Raw genomic sequence first — 21,487 nt, 5'->3', positions numbered from 1 at the left:
CCTGTGACAGAGCCAGAACAGTAGAAGAAAAACCCAAAAGAGAACCAAAACCTTTGCTTGCCAAGCCAAGGACATTAGCAGCCACAAAAACAGCCTGCCCAGGCTCTGGGCTCCTTTAATAAGTGAGTCCAAGACCAGTGATTGTCTTCAGAAAAACCTTCCTGCCTGGCTCAACACCCTGACCTCTGCGGGGCCTTGCAATTTGCCCTTAAAATCAAAAGCCACGTCCCCCAGGCTCTGGACATCCAGAAAAGCAACTATGAACACCGGGTCTGTTGATGACTTCACTGCTGCTGACCAGCTGGTGAGACACAAGAATGCAAGGGGCGGGGGCAGGGATGAGTCACTTTTTGTGTGAGGCAAACACAGAGAACTCTGAATCTGCGCTCTGCCCTCCGATCCTGACCCTGCTCTGAACTGCCATGTGTCTGGATGACCGCTCACACCTGCTCCCCTACTGCAAACTCAAGCCCTAGAGATGCCTTCTCTCTCCACACCAAATGCAACAGGATACTCAGGAAAAATGGCCTTTGGGGTCACGTGTTGGCAACTGGATCATCGGCATCACATACCTGGCTTGTCTTAGGTCTCTAAGCAACAAGCAGCACTGGTGATGAGAGTCTTTGTTTTTTTTGTTTGTTTGTTTTGTTTTTACTTTTGGGGACCACACCTGAGGGATATGGAAGTTTCCAGGCTAGGGGTTGAATCGGAGCTGGAGCTGCCGCCACAGCCATGCAGGATCTGAGCTACGTCTTCGCCTACGCTACAGCTCGTGGCTGTTGTGGCTCAGTCAGTTAACAAACCCAACTAGTATCCACGAAGATATAGGTGTGATCCCTGGCCTTGCTCAGTGGGTTAAGGATCTGGTGTTGCCCTGACCTGTGGTGTGGGTTGCAGACGTGGCTCAGATCTCGAGTTGCTATGGCAGTGGTGTAGGCTGGCAGCTATAACTCTAATTGGACCCTTAGCCTGGGAACTTCCATATGCTGCTGGTATGGCCCTAAAAAGACAGAAAGACAGAAAATAGTCATCTTAATAATAGTCATCTAAAGGAAAAAAATGTTCTTCATCCAGTCAACTTAGTGGCTTAAAGTAAAATAACCAGCAAAGAAAAGGCTATGCTTTCTATAACTTTAATGTTTTACCTTTAGCTTTGTTTTAGCAGAATGGCTTTTGTTTGACATAAGAGGATCCAGCCAACTGAAACACAGAGACAGTTTGTCTTTTTTTTTTTTTTTTTGCAGCCTTGAAGGTTTTCTTTTTCCTCATCCAATTTTCATCATGCCTCAGACCAGCATGGTTTATTTCAACCAAATGTGGTTTCAAACCATCGCATCTTAGAGCATAGCATACATAACAAACTGGTCCAGCGAACCCTCCCATCAATCTTGAAATGAGGAATACTAGGTATATAGCCTCTTGAAGCCTCACAAAGACTTATCTGGGCTGGCAGGCTACAACATCACTAGGGTGAAAGCTGTGCTGTGAGCACCCAAGTGTTGCTATCTATAGATAAATGTTCCCATCCAAAGGTTCTGTGGTGCAATAGGAGTACTTATAGGAGGTTCTGCATTCAAAAAAGACTCACGGCTGTTGTAGCTCGGCAGTTAACAAACCCATCTAGTATCCATGAGGATGTGGGTTTGATCCCTGGCCTCGCTCAGGGGGTTAAGGATCTGGTGTTGCCCTGAGCTGTGGTGTAGGTCGCAGACGTTGCTCAGATCTCGAGTTGCTGTGACGCTGTGGCATAGGCTGGGAGCTGTGGTTCTGATTTGACCCCTAGCCTGGAAACCTCCGTGTGCTACGGGTGCAGCCCTAAAAAGCAAAAATTGCAGACATTTAGTTGCAAAGGTAATAAAGAACATCCTTGGACAAAGGAGACATATGAGCCCTGGCCTTGCCATTTCATCCATTTCATTTTTATTTTCTGGACCTCAGCTTTCTTCTCACCACTGGATTCAGAGTTGTCAACTTGGGCAAAAAAAGCAAGACCCAGTGGAAGCAGATTTAAAACCACAAGGAGGTAGAAGCAAGGCAACCACTGCATGGGCCTCTGCCACGCTCTTTATGTCTTTGGCAAAACAAGCATCTCTGCCCTCATTTTGTAGATGAAGAAACTCACACCAGAAGAAAGTCAGTGCTTTCCCTGGTCCCATGGCTGGTTAGCAGTCGATTAGCCCAGACCCAGATCTTCTGACACCCAGTCCATTGCCACTTCTATTATCTCATAAATAACGCAAACATCATTGATTCTTTTTTATTTTCCTAGAAAGAAGTCCTATGTAAAACTTACTTTTCCATAGCAACAGCTATATCTTGAAAGCCTTGTGCTGTGATGTTGTTCTTGTCCCATATAACCGTCCTGTTTGGAAACCAAACCACATAAACGATCTGTCACTTAGGAAAGGAGGAAACGATTCTCCTGTTACAGGTAAATCTCTTGTAGGTGACACTGTAGATATTTTAGTACAAGGAACAAGGAAGAATGTTGAGCTTTGTCTCAGACAAAGCAAAGATGAGTGTGTCTTCCCATATTCTATTCCAAACCTATTCTCTACTGAAGCAGTATGAAAAAAAAAAAATACTGAAAAGCAACAGCAACACACATTAACTTACCAGAATTATTTTTATAATATAGTTATAATTACTTCACTAGCTGGAAAATTCTAAGACCCGAGTCCTCTGATATTCTCGCATCATATTCCCCAGACAGCATTCTCGTATTCATGTCTGAAGCTGAAACTATTCACCAAAGAAGCTAAACAGTCTCACGTCCAACATAAAGAATTTTAGGTACTGAGACATTTTTTTTTCCATTCTAAACAACTAGAAGGAAATCTGGTCATATTGCGTGATGTTCCACCATCGCCCTAATGTCATGTGATCAGCAATGCCAGCGAGCTGGTTCACTCTGCTGGCAAAACCTCCGTGCCTCTAGGGAGGTGGTTGACTTTTAAACACAAAAATCTATTTTGGAAGAAAAGTAGTACCTTGCTTTCAGAACGTGAATACTTCAGAAGTATTTTAGGATTTGTCAATTCACCTGACACACGAGGTGGCTTTTATTCGTCTGAATGCTCCTGGACTCACAACCTCTAATTGTTCCCTTCCTAACCTGGGTGACCTTCTTCACATATGAACCGACCTTCAAAGAAACTGCTGCCATTTTTGGCTTTTGCCTTCGGTCTAGACTGAAGGTTCGGGCTCTGCTGTTTCCTGGAGGGCAAGAGAAACAGCAAGGAGGAGCCCTCGAGGAGCAGTGTGAATTCACTCTTCCTTCACCAGATGGCTGAGTTGGGGGGCAACCGGATCTCCCTGAATGATGGCTGGTAACATGGTTACCACATAACTAGTCCCTGAGAGAAGTGGCTACCCCATAGCTCATCCTTAAGAAAAGCCACGCATGGGAAGTGCTATGGATGAAAGCCATGGACAGCAGAGTTAGCGTCCAGTATGAACTTGGCTTTGACTCAGCAGACTTCCTGGTTCCCTTGGGTCTAGGTCTTTATGGTGGCAGGGCTGGGAGGGGAAGATACGATGCTGGGCTCACAATCGGGTACAGGGAAGCCCCTGGTGTTATTCCTCCAGTCTCCCCAGCTCTGCTCACGTGGAGCTGCCTCCAAACCCCTCTCCTGCTTCTCACTGCCTTTTCCTGACACATCAGTCAGCAGTTCACGCTGCTGTGAAATGGGAAACTGCCGTGGTTCTCAGCCCCGTGGGCCTCGCAATGGAAATCTTTAAGACGGCAGTTTGGAGGAATGTCTGGGTCCATGGAACACCCTCCTCCACATTTTGACAAAAGACTTGAAACTGTTGTCTCTTCTCCCCTGGCCTCCTGGGAAACTCAGGCCTCCCTCGGGCACGGCTGGCTCCCCCAGGCTTGCCAGTCAGACTGGCTTCCAGGCCTTCCTTAGAAGCAGCACCCCCGCCCCCTCGGGGCCGAGCGCCCGGCCTCCGTACCTGAGCTTGGTGTTGATCTGCAGCGCTTTGGCCAGCATCTTTGCCCCCATGTCCCCCATGCCGTTCCCACTGATGTCCACTTTGGTCAGGGAGGTGTTGCTTCCCAGGGCATTGATGATGATGGTGACCTCGGTCTTGAGTTTCGAGTCGGCCAGGGACAAGGACTGCAGAGGCTGTAGGGGGAAACACCAGGCAGCACTCACCCAGTCTCATCAGGACTGCCACCACTCTCGGGGACCCACCTCATGGAGAACCATCAGGGGAGGGACCCAGTGCACAAACACAAAGTGTCTCACTTTGAGACTTCTGGCTAAAAGACACTGGTGAGTGGTACCTGAATGTTCTGGATCTCTGGAATCAGACATGAAGAGCTTGTGTCTTTTTTTTTTTTTTTTTTTTGCCTTTTCTAGGGCTGCTCCTGTGGCATATGGAGATTCCTAGGCTAGGGGTCTAATCGGAGCCGTAGCCACCGGCCTATGCCAGAGCCAAGCAACACGGGATCCAAGCCGCGTCTGCGACCCACACCACAGCTCACAGTAACGCCGGATCCTCAACCCACTGAGCAAGGCCAGGGATCAAACCCACAACCTCATGGTTCCTAGTCAGTTTCATTAACCACTGTGCCATAGTGGGGACTCCCAAGAGCTTGTGTCTTAAAGCTGAACATCTGCCATCTTTCTTCTGCTTCTCTCCTTTTTTTTTCCCCCCGTTTTTGGCCTCCATGTAGTATATGGAGTTCCCCTGCCAGGGATCAGCTCTGAGCCACAGCCACGGCAATGCCAGATCCTTAAGCTGCTGTGCCCAGTTGGGGATCAAACCTGCAGCCCAGTGCCCCAGAGACACTGCCAAACCCATTGTGTCACTGCAGCAACTCCAAGTCACCTCTTTTCTAAGGGAAGCCATGGAGAGATACCCTGAGTGGTAGGTGCCTGCCTTCTTGAAGTGGAGGATGGGAAGAAAAAAAAAAAAATACACAAAAATGTCTGCACTTCAGCATGGCTATACTATTTCTTTTACCCATTTCATTTCTATGCAAAGAAAAATGACATCTTAAAAGACTAGTAGAGGATAAATGCAAAATAAAAACCAGCCAAGAGGAGTAATAGCAGATATTGAACACTTACTATGATTAGCCACTATTTCAGCTTTTTACATGTATTTAGTCACTGAATCCTCCTAGCAAACTCAATACTTAGGTATTCTTATATTAGGTACTGCTACCCCTATTTCTCAGATGAGGATCAGAAGGTTAAATGATGCAACTAAGGTCACACGGAAAATAGGAGCTGAACAAGAATCAGAGAGTCTGGTTGCAGATTTTGAGTTTGTAACTCCTACACAACAGTATCTCTATTGGCTTATCCTAGATCTTTTTGATCTTCACTCTTAGCTCTAAGTTATAAAATCCCATCAGAAAACACACCTATCACTAAAAAAAAAAAAAAAAAATCAAGTGACCTTTTCATTACTATATGCTGTATGGTGAACCCAAGTCAACCCACTTACTGTCCAGGTAAGATGAGCAGCCAGGAGCCATATTTTGCTTGGCCGACACAGCATCTGACCCCCCCCAAAATGAAGAGGGCTGCCTATTTACACCCAGCTCACACTTGTTTATGTCACCTTCCTAGCCCTGTAGGCATTTAAATTTGCAATCTTTAATTTCACCAAATGCATGAGGTGGTGAGACTTCTAGGGCTTAAACCAACGTTGCTCTGAAAGTCAGAACTGAGACCTCCCTGGGGGATTTGAAGGTCTTCTGGGTGGCGTGAGGTGGTCTACACTGGCCCAGCCATCCAAAACAATTCTAAATGCCTACTCCACAAGCAGTTCTGACATTATAGGAAGGTGGATGCTGGAAGCAGCTTCTAGGATCATCTATGACCAGGTTCCATGGTGGCCCTTGGGACTGGGTAGACTGTAGGACCCACACACAAATCTTAGGGTGTATTTGTGTCCACTCAACTGCTTAACCATGACTTCCAATAGAACACCTGTTCTAGGCACATCTGCCAAAAAGGCTCAGAAGGCAGGATGTGGGTATTGATGGTTTCAAGACTCACATCCACAAAGTGGCATTACGCACTTGGGAATAGTTTTCCCAAGTGACTGTACTTATTGTCCTTATTGTCCAAATTTGACCATGTTTTCTAAGCTGAATACATCTATGGCAAAATCAGAAGGTAATATCATATGAATTAGAATCAATTTTTAGGAGTTAAATTGCATAGCATAAATGTTAAAGCAATTAAAACTTCAGCCCAAAAGCCTACATATGCTTAGACTCAGCAGGTTTAGGGAGATGGCGTCAATTTTCTTAAGATTCTACATTTAAGAAAAAACTTAATTAAGAATGCTTTAGACTTGGGAAACTTTAATGTTTTAAAGAAAACACAAGCAGTGTTGCTTTAATAATAAGCTGTAATCACATCTCCAATCATTTCAATAAACCCTATTCAACTGCTACAAAAAATGATATATTACAGCCTCTTCCTAATACTGGAAAACTGCCAAGTCTCCAAGCTGGTGAGCGCCAATTCCAGTACTATATTCAAATTCTAATACACCCCAGTTAACACTTAAAAATAATAGGCAGAGTCATTAATGCCAACAGAACAGCCTGAATTGCATGCATATTTATAAGGTCATCCCGTCTTGATTTACTGTCGTTCCAGGTAACATTAGTATTTGAAATCTTACTTTTTCTGTTCAGGGCTGAACATGCTTAATCTGACAAACTGTTTTTTTTGCTATAGGCACTCCCAGGACACACACGTCCTGTTCTATTGGTCACAGCATGGGTTTGCATGTAATACTTCAAAGCAAGATTCCCCGACATCTTGGCGCCTCGATGTTACCGTCCCTTGACTCTGGGTACAACAGCCTGACAACCACTGTCTTGAGTTGAAGGTGACACTCGAGCTTGTACATCGAGGTTTTCCAACTAAACGTACCATGCAATACTGGATGAATAAAGTTTCCATGGGCTAACAACAAGCTCTATAGACACAGGGTCAGAACGTAAAAAGCAAAATTTTTATATGTAAAATTCTTAAAAAAAAAAAAAAAACTAAAAGAGCCCAATGGTGCCAGTTATTGGTGGAATTTTTACAGCCACAAGACTCAATTCCTAATCATTTTAAACTGTTTTGCACATTACTGATGCAGAAGTAGAAAGAAGAAAAATAGAAGGTAATCGCTTTCTGAAAAAGCCACCTACCTTTCGATGACATGAACACAAAAGGCTTTTCATTGTACATTATTAGCGGCACACTTCTCAAATTTATTACTTGACAGAATTCACATGTATGGAGCAAAGTTTACCATCCTGCAAGTGTGTCTTAAATATCAAAATTATCTCTGAGTAAAGGACTTTGAAAACTATAGGAAGTGAGTTTGAAGACCCTCATGTAATAAGTAAAACCTGAAATTAAGAAATATATTTTTCAGGAGTTCCCGTCGTGGCGCAGTGGTTAACGAATCCGACTAGGTACCATGAGGTTGCGGGTTCGGTCCCTGGCCTTGCTCAGTGGGTTAAGGATCCGGCGTTGCCGTGAGCTGCGGTGTAGGTTGCAGACACGGCTCGGATCCTGTGTTGCTGTGGCTCTGGCATAGGCCAGCGGCTACAGCTCCGATTAGACCCCTAGCTTGGGAACTTCCATATGCCACGGGAGTGGCCCAAAGAAAGAGCAAAAAGACAAAAAAATTTTAAAAATAATAAAAAAAAGAAATATATTTTTCAGAGTTCCCTTTGTGGTGCAGTGGAAATGAATCTGACTAGTAACCATGAGATTGAAGGTTCAATCTCTGACCTTGCTCAGTGGGTTAAGGATCCAGCATTCCCAAGAGCTGTGGTGTAGGTCTCAGCCGCTGCTCAGATCTGGCATTGCTGTGGCTGTGGTGTAGGCTTGCAGCTGTAGCTCCGGTTTGACCCCTAGCCTGGGAACCTCCATATGCCAAGGGTACAGCCCTAAAAAGGAGAAAGAGGGAAAGAGAGAAAGAGAGAGAGAGAGAGAGGAAGGAAGGAAGGAAAGAGAAAGGAAGAAAGAGAAAGAAAGCAAGAAAGCAAGAAAGAAAGCAAGAAAGAAAAGAAAAATATATTTTTTATAAAATATAAATTTTCCTAAAATGTGTGTTAAGGAGCAAATATTTGGAGATGATTCCTCAATATGATTCTGCAATATCAGCTTCCCCAATCTTTTAAAACTGGGCCAATCCTGAGAAGGCAAAAAACTCACATACGGCAGGGTGGTGTAAAGTCAAATTAAATACGTAAAACAAACTGCATATATTCTGAAAAGCACAAATTACATTCTAATTATGCCTCTAACATGAACAGCCTGGTATAAGAGGAACAAAATATGGAGTTTATTAGCAAGTGAGGACAAAGAGACGTGCTTGAATTCATTAAATAATAATGAGTTTCATTTTGAGCCCACAGGTTGGAAATTATATCCACACAATGGAGAGGCAGGACAACAGAATTTTCTCTTGCCTTCCAGATAGAGCCCCACAGATGTGGGCAGGGACAACAAGGAGAAGTCCCAGGGTCCGTCTCTCCTGACTCCACGGCTTTCACAGAAAATTTAGCTTACCATTAGAGTAGAATTTGCAATTACCTTATATGAATTCCAAAGGGGGAAAAAAATACTTTTTAAAAATGTGACATGTCTCACATGATTAATATAGGAGGAAATCACTCTTATGACCTACAATAGTAGCTCTCGCAAAATATGAATAATATGAATCTTCATTATACAAATTGACTTGGATTTTAGGAACCATAAAAGCTCTCTGGTGGCTGAATAGGACTAAGATAGGAAAGGGACAAATTTTAAAGAGCGTAAGTAAAATATAAGATGTGATACTATAGGTTTCAATGAAAGAATTAATGGCAGAGTGCTTCCCACTCTGTCTATATAAAGTATCTCTTTTTTTTCTAATGTATTTCCAAGGGCAGCAAAGTAGGATATTATTTGAAAGTCAATGTCTTCACCCTGAACCAAGTGTTAGCCAAGAGCAACTAAAAGGGGATAAAAATATAAGAAGGATTATTAGAGCTCCAGAAACAATTTAAGATGGGGGACAACTTTCTTAGTCTCTTGTAATTCTGCGTAATTACTAGACGAAATTCAAATTAGCACTATGATGTTTCTCAGCATGATATAAGGTCATAAAGTCAACTAGATAGTAAAAATTCATGCTTGCAGATTAGTGTATTAGCTGCTGCAGGAAGTAGTGAGGCTTATTAAAAGATGGGTTTAGGAGTCAACGTATAGTTCTTTTCATCTATTACTTATAATCTTCCCTTAATTAGTGATGAGTTGAATAAAGTGAAGGGTAAGTAAATTTTAAGTACATTCTAGAAACATACCAGAGGACAAATACCTCTTGCACTTCAAAATAATAGCACTAATAGATCATGTATACAGGGATAAAAGTATCTGGAAGGATGTCGGCATTAATCCAGTGGACATAATTAGTAAGAACAGCAACAAACAAAAGATTTTAGGCAAAAGTGTTAAAAATAATACTCACTGATTCTTCATCTTGAATCATCTGTACTAAGTTGTCCAACACAGGTGTCAGATTTCTAAAGAGATTTTAAAGATGTGGACAGTGGAATCAAATCAAAAGTTTTCAGGAGGCTGGTTATAGTCATCATTGTCATATTGAAAAAAAGTGAAAACTCTTACTTGGATTTCATATTATTAAAATTTTTGCCTAACGCCAGGTGCTGTATTGATCTGTTTTTACTGAGCCACACTATTAAGGTAGATAGGTCAGATTCTAAACCTGGAACGAATCAGAGTACAGGAAGAATCAAAACATGTGGATAAATAAAATCTCAGCTAGAACACAGTTAAACACAGTTGCAATGCAGTCGGATTTCTTTTCTAGACCATCCTGAGAGCCTTGGGATTCTAATGCCCACCGCCCAAGGAACTTTTTCTTTTCGTGTCCTACTATTTCATAGGGATAAACACGTTCTCTACAAAGACGCATCTCAATCTCTTGTGCAATCAGTGGACAAATAAATAAAGGAATGGGGATACATAATAGCAGAAAGTTTTATCCCTCCTTATGGCTTTGTAAGAGAAGATGCCAACATACTGTTCCCTGAAAGTGCAGTTAAAGTTGTTTGTGCACATTTAGCAGGTTCATACTCCATGCTACTATAACCAGCAGAACTGAAGCTAATGAAACAAGTTTCTGAATAAAAAAACAAGGGCTCAATTTTATGACCACCAAGCACGCAAAAGGTCCGACTTAGAGCTTTATTAATGCACTGGTTTTTATTTTATTTTTTTAACCTGAATTTGTTTTACTGCATTTTTTTGGCCATGGAATCAACTTATGAAGACTCTGGCACAGAATTCTGTCATAAATAAGCGCTGTTAAATTAAGAAGTCCTATTAGTCAAGAAGTGAAATAACAGCTTCATTAAAGTGTCCTCTAGATTGGGCTAAAGATGATTTTCCCTTTACTAACTTGCTTCAAATAATACTTTCATTTCTTGTCTTCTCGGATTCTGACTTACCATTGTCAGAGATGTCTAAGCTGGTGATGTTGTGGATTTCGGCAATGCAGCCTTCTAATACCTGTGCACCTCCAGACCGCAGCTAGAGAAACACAAACCAAACAGGGTAAAAGGGTCGGGGGTCACCTACTGAAGGGGTAAAACCAAAGAATTAAACATAGAAAATAAAGTGTGTTAAACTTAGTGAAAACTTATCAAATCCAAAAAAGCTATCATCAATGGTAAAAAGTCAATCTCTACTCATTACTTGGTTTCCCATTTTCCATAAGTCTTCAAATAATTATAAAAACAAAGAGAAGGCAATTTCCCCCCCCCCATCCCCCCAACCCCCGTCACCACTGGCAAGTTAGTCTCCATTAATCCAAGGAATATTCTTTGTTTCTGACTTTTGGAAATCTAACAAATCGCTTTCTATACATAAGAAACTGCTGCTGTTTTGATTATTACCAATTTCTAAGTATACCTCTCTACCATATAGCAGCAAATCGACCAAATGAGACAATAAAATCTAATTTGGAATCTCAGCTACTGTAAGACCCATCCCTAAGTGTTCTACAGCAATGGTGTGAGCTCTCACTACAATAAAGCAGGGAGTAAAGAGCTGAAGGTGGTGGCAAAATGACTTGTACAAACTCACCGGGCCACCGAAGATGTTAGGTTAATCTGAATAGTATTATCATGGTCAGCTCATAGTAAAACTAAGAGCAAATAATTATTCTCATCTCATGGTTTATTCCAAAGAGAAAGGCAACCTATAAAACCCAATACTTTCCATGTTTCCCCATAAAACCCAAAGCATAGTTTACAAAGATCAGAATATCTTTTTGTTTTCCTTCAGCAACTGAGTTCCTACTATGTGTAAAAGCATTGTGCAGGGGACAGTTTCCCAAGCTGTGGCCCTTTGTTCAGTGAATTTACTATATAATAAGGGAAAAAAACTCTTTTTTGGGGAACTTACCATGTGCCAAGGAACACAGCAATTTCTCTATTTAGTTAAGAAAATTTAAATTATACCATATTTATAATACTTTCTACTTGTTGAGATCCTAATGTAAAACTTTAAAGAATCTTGATTACACTATTTGAGATGCAGCGGCAGTATTTCTATGGCTCTCTGGACCTAAACCTGCCAATTTCCCTGGCTGCTTGTGTGTAAAGCAGAATTTTGCACAGATAGAGCTTTGGTATCGCTTCATTCAGGAGTATTTCAGCAGGCGTGTTTAAATTCAGTCTTTTCTACTTTTTAAGGTGACAGCAGATCAGCAGGAGGTGCCTACTGAGAACTCTGAAGGGGAGTGTCCAACAGAGGCAGACCCCCCCCCTTCCCCAAGAGGCCTGTCTATCCACCCCAGGGAAACCAAGACCAACCAATAACCAGGATGTGGGGCTATGGCCATTTTTATTATATTTTTGCAAAGGTACTGGTTTATGATAGACTGGAAATTTAAAAGCAACCACCTCCAGGTTCTTCACAAATAGTTTTGAAAAACACTGGTCCCGGCCACAGCTTGTTAATAACTCGAAGAAGTGAATGTTCTGTGGAGACTGTGTTAACATTCAAGCAAGAAGTGATTTGGGCAAACACGTCAAAAGCAACATAATTTGATTTTCAGGGCATGAAAAAAAATTATGCTTTTGAGAAGATAAACATGAGCCTTTACAATTTCATTATTTGCTGCTGGTGATTTCTCTGTGGAGAAGTCAACTTTCTACAAGGAAATCTTTACTTCCTCTTATGCTGTATGGTAAACACATTCCACTTGTGAAAACAGAAAGTAAAGGTGAGACGTCAGTGCTCGATGCTGTTGATTTCGCAAATACTCCTGACTGATATGTGTAGCATAAACCCATAGTTCTAATATTTTCCAATACTAAAAAATATCAATACGTCCTAATTTATTGATTCGTAAAATACTTACACAATGGCCAAGCTAAGGAAAGCCCAAGGAGAAAAAAAAAACAAAAAAACGATGTTATCAGCAGTAAGTAGAATAACAACAGAGAAGTGGACGTCTTTATCAACACACCATGTAGGAGTTCCCGTCATGGCGCAGTGGAAAAGTATCCAACTAAGAACCATGATTGCTGGTTCGATCCCTGGCCTCGCTCAGTGGCTTAAGGCTCTGGCATTGCTGTGAGCTGTGGTGTAGGTTGCAGACACGGTTCAGATCCTGCTTTGCTGTGGCTATGGCTGGCAGCTGTAGCTCCGATTAGACCCCTATCCTGGGAAATCCATGGGCTGCAGATGTGGCCCTAAAAAAGCAAAACAAAACAAAACAAAAAAACACTAAAAAATAAAAAAACCCACCATGTAAAAAAGCAAAGAGTTAGAGAAAATGCTTCAACAAAAATACACTCTCAAAGCAAAAATCAAAAACTTAAACAAGAAAACTGATTTTCAGTTAACCAAGAATATTCGATTGAATTCACAGGTTATCAGGTGCCTAAAATTCCCCCCAAAATGTAAAGCTTTCCCAAAACAGTAAAAGCTTTTCCATTACTGTAAATGAAAATCCTTTTAAATGGATTTGCATATTAAGAGGCTGTGTCTGCATGTATGCATGTAAAACTGGTTTCTAAATGACTCTCATTTGGATCCCACACACTAGCATTATCTAAAAGAAAGCAAGATCAAAGAGTAAATGCAACCGAATCACTCAATACTTACTGAAATATTAAAAACAAAATCACATTTCTTTCAAGAGCGAAGTGTTGCCTCACTCAAGGAAGGGGGACTATTTCAGCTATTCCAGTTCTAAGAGCTCTATACTCAAATATCCATAATGGGGACAAGAGGCAAAGAAAAACAAAATCTAATGAATTTTAATAATTCATTCTCCTTCCTCAAGAACAGGTGCCATTTAAAAAGAGGTGGCAGGAGTTCCCGTCGTGGCGCAGCGGTTAACGAATCCGACTAGGAACCATGAGGTTGCGGGTTCAGTCCCTGCCCTTGCTCAGTGGGATAAGGATCCGGCATTGCCGTGAGCTGTGGTGTTGGTTGCAGACGCGGCTCGGATCCCACGTTGCTGTGGCTCTGGCGTAGGCCGGTGGCTACAGCTCCGATTGGACCCCTAGCCTGTGAACCTCCATATGCCGCGGGAGGGGCCCAAAGAAATAGCAAAAAGACAAAAATAAAAAAAGAGGTGGCAGATACTGGAGATTTAAATATAGGAGTTCCCGTCATGGCTCAGCAGTAACGAACCCAACTAGTATCCATGAGGATATGGGTTCGACCCCTGGCCTTGCTCAGTGGGTTAAGGACCCAGCATTGCCATGAGCTGCGGTGTAGGTCGCAAACGTGGCTCAGATCCCATGTTGCTGTGGCTGTGGTGTCGGCTGGCAGCTACAGATCCAATCCAATCCCTAGCCTGAGTTTCCATATGCCATATGCTGCAAGTACAGCCCTAAAAAAAAAAAAGACAGAAAATAAAAATAAATAAATAAATATAAAATAACCCCCTCTCTTTTCTTCTATAACGGTTCCCTTTTTAATGAAAAACTTATTTCTATCCCGGGAAATTTTCTCACATCAAAATGTGGATATCACAGGTTTCTTGAAGAACAAAAAATGGCTTGACAAGATCCAGTTTGAAACATCTTCTTACTAGCAGGGTTCGATGCCAAAAGGCAATCTGGTACCTGAGAAAGATATATACAATTGACCCTTGAGCAAACTGGGGCGGGGGGAGATGATACGGGTGCCAAATTTCCATGCAATCAGAAAGCCGAGTATAACTTTACAGTTGGCCCTCTTATCTGTGATTCCTTCCCCATGGGTGGGTTCAACCAACCACCATGTCCTATAAGAGTAGGTATAAGCGGAAAAAAAATCCACATATAGGAGGACCCAGGCAGTTCTAAACCCATATTGTTCAAGGGTCAACTGTGTATGTATGTGTGTGTGTGTGTGTAGTCATTTTAAGAGAACGGAAATACTTGCATTTCCAAATAGTTGCAATGTATTGCATTGCTTATGTCCATTCTATGGTGAAATATTTTCCATGTTCCATGCTACATCCAGCCTAACAGGAAAATGACAGTGAGGGGTGTAGCAAGGCTTCCACACACATAAGCAAACCCACCTTCTCATCTCAAAGCTGGCTGAATGACTATCAAATTGAATGGAACTGCCTCAAAAGTCACCAGTCACTTGCTGCAATGTCCTACTTATTACAAATTTTAATATCCGATGCTCTTTTTTTTTCTATTCATCATTAAAGCAGCTTGCAATGAATGTGGCATCACATTTAGGAGGGTTTCTCCTTAAAAGAACTAATTCCCACATTCAGACTTGCAACAGATCCTTAGCTACAGTTAGCCTTTGCATCTTCTCCGAAGTATAAGAGATTTTCCTCTCTCACTTGGAAGGAGATGAAGCTGCAAGAATTCTATCCTAGCACTTATCTATTCTTCTCTTGAAGAATGACTACAAGGTAGTAAGATTTTTAAACACAGGCCAGAATGTATACACCCATGGCCTCCCTTCAGGCAGAGAGATGCACGGGGAGAATGCATATGAATGTCAACATCCCTGTTACCACATAAAACAGTTTTATTTTTTTCTTTTTAGGGTCACACCTGCAGCCTACGGAAGTTCCCAGGCTACGGGTTGAATCGGAGCTGCAGCTGCCAGCCTACACCACAGCCACAGCCACACCAGATCTGAGCCACATCTGTGACCAACACCTTGGCAACACTGGATCCCTAACCTGCTGAGTGAGGCCAGGGATTGAACCAGCATCCTCACAGACACTAGGTCAGGATCTTAACCCAAATGAAAGTTCCAACAGTCTGCCATTTTTGAACTACAGAAATGTCGATTTTTTTTTTGGTTCGCCAAATATAATTGTCTCCAAGTTATTCTCATTAGGATCACAAAGGAGTTTGAAGGAAAAGCTCTAAAACAAACTAACACAGTGTTGTTCTTTGGGCATATGGTGCCTATAAACTTATTTGAGAAGAAAAGACTAATACTTTTCATAATTACCAGTATTAATAACAACCAGGAAAGCACACTTTCATTATGACTCTGCCATTAGTGAGCTGGATTATCTCAGCTTCTTTAGACTTCAGTCTCCTTATCTGTAAGCGTGGGAATCAGGTGATCACTAAATGGATCAACTGGTCCATTCCAATTTTAATCACAGAGTTAAACAAATGATGTTATATTGGTAGCAATCACATCTCTTATCAGGATAGTAAAGGATATGGGTCATTGCTAATTCAGTATTCTGACCTAATAGAGCAATCAAGTTAATACTAACTTGGGTTTTTTTGTTTTTTTTGTTTTTGATAGAATAACCCTTTCCATCTCTGTTCTTCTTACTCCTTCCCTCATAAAGAATTTTATTATTGGCATGCCCTTCATAAAGTGCTGGTAAACAAATAATTAATTCGTATAACCAGAGCTGGTTTCAGTTTTATGGTCTGTCTTTATAAATAAAAGAGCACTGATTTTACACATGAAAATTTCACAATGCCAGGAGAGGTGCCAGGATTTTTCCTTTGTTTCCCCTCCAAACAAAAAGACTAGTAAATCACACACCCCAGTTCAAAATTAATGAAAAAAAAAAAAATCCTGCACAAAGAATGTATATGGTACTATTTCAGACTTATCTGTTTCTAGAATTATCAGAGAGGTAAAGCATTAATCGTCAATATTTAGTGCTTGGCGCTCGACATCTTGTTTTTAGCTAAAGGAAACACCAAGCAAAGTAAGGCACAAACACTGCCCTCCAGAAAGTCACCACCTAGCTGGGAAAACAGGGGCTAATGTAGTGACTGTGCGAGGCATTATGTGGTTTGGTATCCAAATGCATGTCACCATCATTAAGTACTAGACAATTAGAAGAAGAAGGGAAAAAAAAAAAAAAAAGACCACAAAGGGCTGAAGCAGTCAGGGAGGAAATTCAACAGACAGATAAGCAATATCAGTGAACAACTATTACAGGGACTGGACATTCTGAGCAGCACATTTCAAAGAAGAGCTCTTTTAAACCTTGGAGCAACCTGCTGGGAGAGACATTAATATTGTCTCCATGTCACAGGTAGAGAAACTGAGACGTAGCGCTATCGACTAAGCTACCCAGGACTGCATACTAGTAATGGCCAAACTCTGATCGAAAACTAGGAGTCTGATGCGGGTGTGGAGGAGACTGGACTTGAACTAGATCCTCAAAGAGAGGGAGGCCTTGGGGAGGAAGAAGGACATGGCACGTGTGTTCAGGGAAGACAGAACAATGGGCATAAAGGCCCAGGAATAGAAATGAAGAGATTTCCACCCCCAGGCCTGAGAAAAGACACCGAGTTTGACATGGTGGGTAAAGAAAAGTCAGGCTCTGAAAAGGCTGGGTAGTTTGGTGTCTGGGTATTTTCTTACTGATCTCCATACAAACAAAGTTTCAAGATACTGAAAAAGTTCGAGGAACCTCTAAAATGTAGACACTTTTAGTCTCAATTCTTCTCTATGTGTACTTTGATAGAAAGTGTTTGGAACTGCTATAATTTTCAGAAGCATCATGATTTTCCTGTCTTAGGATATTAAGAACTAGAATTAATGACAAAGACATTCCTTTTTACGCTCTCCAAATCCAAGTCAGGCTATACACATCTGTCCCCTGCAAGGAATACTGTGTGGTACACTTTTCCTAAGGATAAAGCTAGTTTAAGGCTTTATATCTCAAAGCTTTGTCATAAAATACTTAAGCAACTGGCACGAAGGGGTGGGGGAAGTCATTAAAAACACATTTGAGGAGTTCCCGTCGTGGCGCAGTGGTTAACGAATCCGACTAGGAACCATGAGGTGGCGGGTTCGGTCCCTGCCCTTGCTCAGTGGGTTAACAATCCGGCGTTGCCATGAGCTGTGGTGTAGGTTGCAGACGAGGCTCGGATCCCGCGTTGCTGTGGCTCTGGCGTAGGCCGGTGGCTACAGCTCCGATTCAACCCCTAGCCTGGGAACCTCCATATGTCGCAGGAGCGGCCCAAGAAATAGCAACAACAACAACAACACCAACAACAGACAAAAGACAAAAGACAAAAAAAAAAAAAACACATTTGAGTGCTTGCTGAATGGTGCTCCGTGACTATTTGCAGATAAAACTCGCAAAACACAGAATGTCAGAAACTTCTAAAGCATGTTTCTGCTTCATTTATACCCTCTGGAATCATATTATCGCACTTTTTCTAGGAAAAAGACAAAGTACTTTTCAGGCTGTTATCTACTCCAGTATAGAGTCTGAAGGAGTTCTTACCTCACAGCTGCTGAGATCAAGAGAAACCCCCTTCAAGTTGTGATTACAAGCCAGGCCCAGCAATAGCGCCCTGAGGGGAGGAAACACACACATTAGATAAAAATTCCACACGTTAAAAATGTGTAAGCACACCGAAGAGAGCCCAGACAAAGAAAAAGCCCTCTTCTGAATCACAGGTCAAGCGCCAAGCACCATTTCACTTTTTAAAATGCCGACTGCATTTCTGCCTACCGACAGCGGTGACAAAAATGACACGGCCACGTTCTTCTGTTTGACACAGAGCAGGTCCATCAAAAATGCAAAACCTGACAAGATTGCTCTTCCCATGCAAATAAACCAACAGTGCCCCTAATTGCACATTGAAATTAAGTTGTGTTCGTCACAGATAAAGTCCCCCTGCATCTGCTTGAGAACACCTTTCATAATGTTTAGAACAGTATTAGGCAACTGTTATTAACAAGAGTAGCAAAGTAAAGCCAGCTCTCCCTTGGGAATATGTCAGCAAAGAAAGCAGGCTCCAGAATATTCCAGGATGTGAAATCATACCCAGATGAGTTTATTAAAGGACCCACAGAGGTGGGGTGAGTGAGGGTGGAACAGCACAGGAGAAAAGGTACAAGTCTTGAGCCTGGGTCCGGAGTCCTGTCTGTGTGTCCAGCTACTAGCTGGTTTTAGGATTAAACCCCATCACCACTATGCCAAGGAATTTTCTCAACTGCATGTGGAGGAGACTGGACTTACCACATGCATCTCACATCTAAGAGAATGAATCAGCTCCACTTTCACAAGTCACTCCCATAAAATCCAACACCACTGAACCGGCTTGAAACAAAAATTTCACACATGCACCCACATCCATTAAATTACACCGAAAAAGACAGGAGACTCAACTAAGCCCTGTGAGGAGGACAAAGATGAGCATGAGAGAGTTCCTGTTCTCCAGCAAAAGAAACAAGTAAGTGTGCAAATTAATTGTGATGCAAGGCTGACAGTAGTAAACACGAGAAAGTGGCACAAAGATAACTGCCACCTAGAGTGACCACCTATTCCCAGTGTCCCCAGGAAAAGCACCTTCACCTGCAGAGACCAAAAACACCGAGGGGGGGAGAGGGAGGGGGAGGTAAGGAATTAATTCAGGCCAAAGTCTCTGAGGTTTCCCCTTCCAGGGATTCTCTGGCCTCATCCACTGAAAGAGCATTCCCAAGGTGGGCAAAGTACAAGAGCCTGGCTGCTTCCAGCTATGAAAACAATCCCTGTCGATAAGGAGTCTGGAGCGGAGTCCGTGTCACTTCACTCCTTTAATCAGGTTCACTAGTCCTTTCTTCTAAAATGCTGTCCTAGAGGAGTTCCCATTGTGGTGCAGTGGTTAACGAATCCGACTGGAAACCATGAGGTTGCAGGTTCGATCCCTGACCTTGCTCAGTGGGTTAAGGATCCAGCGTTGCTGTGAGCTGTGGTGTAGGTTGCAGATGCAGCTCGGATTCCGGTGTTGATGTGAGCTGTGGTGTAGGTTGCAGATGCAGGTCGGATCCCGAGTTGCTGTGGCTCTGGTGTAGGCCAGCGGCTGCAGCTCCAATTAGACCCCTAGCCTGGGAATCTCCATATGCCGCGGGAGCAGCCCTAGAAAAGGTAAAAAGCCAAAACAAACAAACAAACAAACAAAAACACTGTCCTAGAAAAAAGATTGGGGAGAGCTGATCTGTGTGCACACCTCTGTTCAATTACTTACTTACTGAAATGCTCCTCTTTTCCTAAAAAGGGCCTTCTCGCCCTTTCTTGGGGGCAGTATTGAGCCGCTACTGAAAGCCCCTGGTACTGAGAACCAAAAGGCCAGTCTGGACCCTGTTCCTAGCGCTGGGTGGCAGGAAGTACATCACTCCTCCTCTTTGGGTCTCAGGGTCTCATCAGCAAAACGGGAGAGTGAGGACATTACCAGAGAGGTCCCTATATTTCTAAGTGTGAAGTTTCTAAGACTTAGCCACCTATTTTAACAGTGCATTTGCATGATGCTTAGATGGAGGGAAAATTCTTCCTACTTGTCTGACGTGTGGGTGAAGGCCAAGAAAATAAATGGCATCCTTTAAGACACTTAACAGCAGAAGGCCAACGATTAAGAGGTAACAGCTCATGAGACAAGTAAATACAAATAACCCACAGCAATCATCCCTAGTAAAACAAAACAGAGCAAACACACAAAAGCTTTGCAGACACTGGGGCAAAGCTCTATGACAAGAGATGCTGTTTCTTTTAACTCAGTGTAAACTGCCTTCAGTCTGGTCCTCTTGATCCTAAAGCATTAGTACAAAACTGGCTAAGAGAATCATTTGTTTTTTAGGTTTTTTTTTTTTTTTGGGGGGGGGGGTTGGGGGGGGGTTGTGTTTGCCAGGCCTTTGGCATTCTGAAGTTCCTGGGCCAGGGATTGAACCCACACCCCAGCAGTGACAGCACCAGATCCTTAACCCACTGAGTCACCAGAGAACTCTGAGAAGCATGTGTATTTCACTTCCACAGGCCCGGATATGCAACACTAATGATAACTTTGGAGGAGCACATTCTTCAGGTTTAATAGTTGTGTTAGAAGTACTCAGCCAGGGATGGAGGGTCAGGGAGAAGAGGTTCAATGCAGCAGGGAGGGAGAAGGGCACGGGGAAGAAGAGAAAGGGAGAGAACATGAAAGAACAAGAATGCACAATTGGAGTTCCTGTCGTGGCGCAGTGGTTAACAAATCCGACTAGGAACCATGAGGTTGCAGGTTCGATCCCTGCCCTTGCTCAGTGGGTTCAGGATCCAGCATTGCCGTGAGCTATGGTGTAGGTCGCAGACGCAGCTCAGATCCCACATTGCTGTGGCTCTGGTGTAGGCCGGCGGCTACAGCTCCAATTCGACCCTGACCCCTAGCCTGGGAACCTCCAGATGCCGCAAGTGCAGCCCTAGAAAAGGGAAAAAGACAAAAAAAAAAAAAAGAATGCGCAATAAATGGGGATGCACACCTCTCTCTGAGTGATGCTGAAGCAAAAAGCACCCTAAGGACACACATGAGCCACGCTGCTCTGGAGACGGTGGGATGTACCAAGGAACACTGTCACCATGTTCTTTAAAAAAAACCCTAGAAATACTTTAATGTGGACGGAAGAGTCTCCAAGGAAAAAACACAACTATGAAATAAGCAATTACATCCTTTGCATTGCTTTTGAAGAACTGCGAATTAAGTGGGGAGCTTCTCAAAGTATGACTATGTCCAAACTTAGAGTGTTGTTCTCAAAAGTGGCGGCATTTCTTTAGGTCCCCAAGGCCTTAAGAAATGCAGGTCTCCCTTCCTCCGTCTTGGTGCACAGGGATGCAGTGGGAGTTTCAGAACACGACTGAGCCGCTGCGCACTGGCTGACAGCGGTGGACTCTGCAGTCACCTCCCAGAGCCCCCTTGGCCGGCAGGCCTCTTTAGAGACTGCCTCCACTAAAGAGAAGTACCTGGTCCAAAGCCATCTCCACTTCTGGGGGCAGCCCGTACCCCTTGCCCAAGATCCCCTCCGCTTTCAAAGGCAGCCTGTATCAAGGACTCATCACCACAGGGGGAATAAAGGCTCCGCCTCCTGGCCCCAGCTCAGGACAGCTCTGGAAAGGACCATTCCAACAGCAAAGCTCCCTCTGGGTTGGCTAAGGCCTTCGCTGGGATGGTCCCCCATTCAACTTTCCCTCTGCCCCAACCTGCTTTCTCCACTGCCTCTCCCTCCCCATT

General features: G+C 43.0%; 1 protein-coding gene across 3 annotated transcripts in view; it reads right to left on the bottom strand.

Annotated features, from left to right (window-relative positions):
- CARMIL1 (capping protein regulator and myosin 1 linker 1) overlaps window positions 1–21,487 on the bottom strand; it is a 313,277-nt gene that overhangs the window by 97,976 nt on the left and 193,814 nt on the right. For all 3 annotated transcript variants that reach the window (XM_047797118.1, XM_047797119.1, XM_047797121.1), the window contains exons 17-22: window positions 17,752–17,821; window positions 10,502–10,583; window positions 9,657–9,756; window positions 9,499–9,553; window positions 3,961–4,133; window positions 2,294–2,362 (exon numbers count right to left, since the gene is read on the bottom strand). In XM_047797118.1, coding sequence (XP_047653074.1) covers window positions 2,294–2,362; window positions 3,961–4,133; window positions 9,499–9,553; window positions 9,657–9,756; window positions 10,502–10,583; window positions 17,752–17,821 — 549 coding nt within the window. The remainder of the gene's footprint in view (window positions 1–2,293; window positions 2,363–3,960; window positions 4,134–9,498; window positions 9,554–9,656; window positions 9,757–10,501; window positions 10,584–17,751; window positions 17,822–21,487) is intronic.

This window comes from Phacochoerus africanus, chromosome 9 (assembly GCF_016906955.1).
Source record: "Phacochoerus africanus isolate WHEZ1 chromosome 9, ROS_Pafr_v1, whole genome shotgun sequence".
Classification (NCBI taxonomy): domain Eukaryota; kingdom Metazoa; phylum Chordata; class Mammalia; order Artiodactyla; family Suidae; genus Phacochoerus; species Phacochoerus africanus.
Note: the sequence above shows the minus strand (reverse complement) of the source record. Positions and strands in the feature narration are given on the sequence as shown.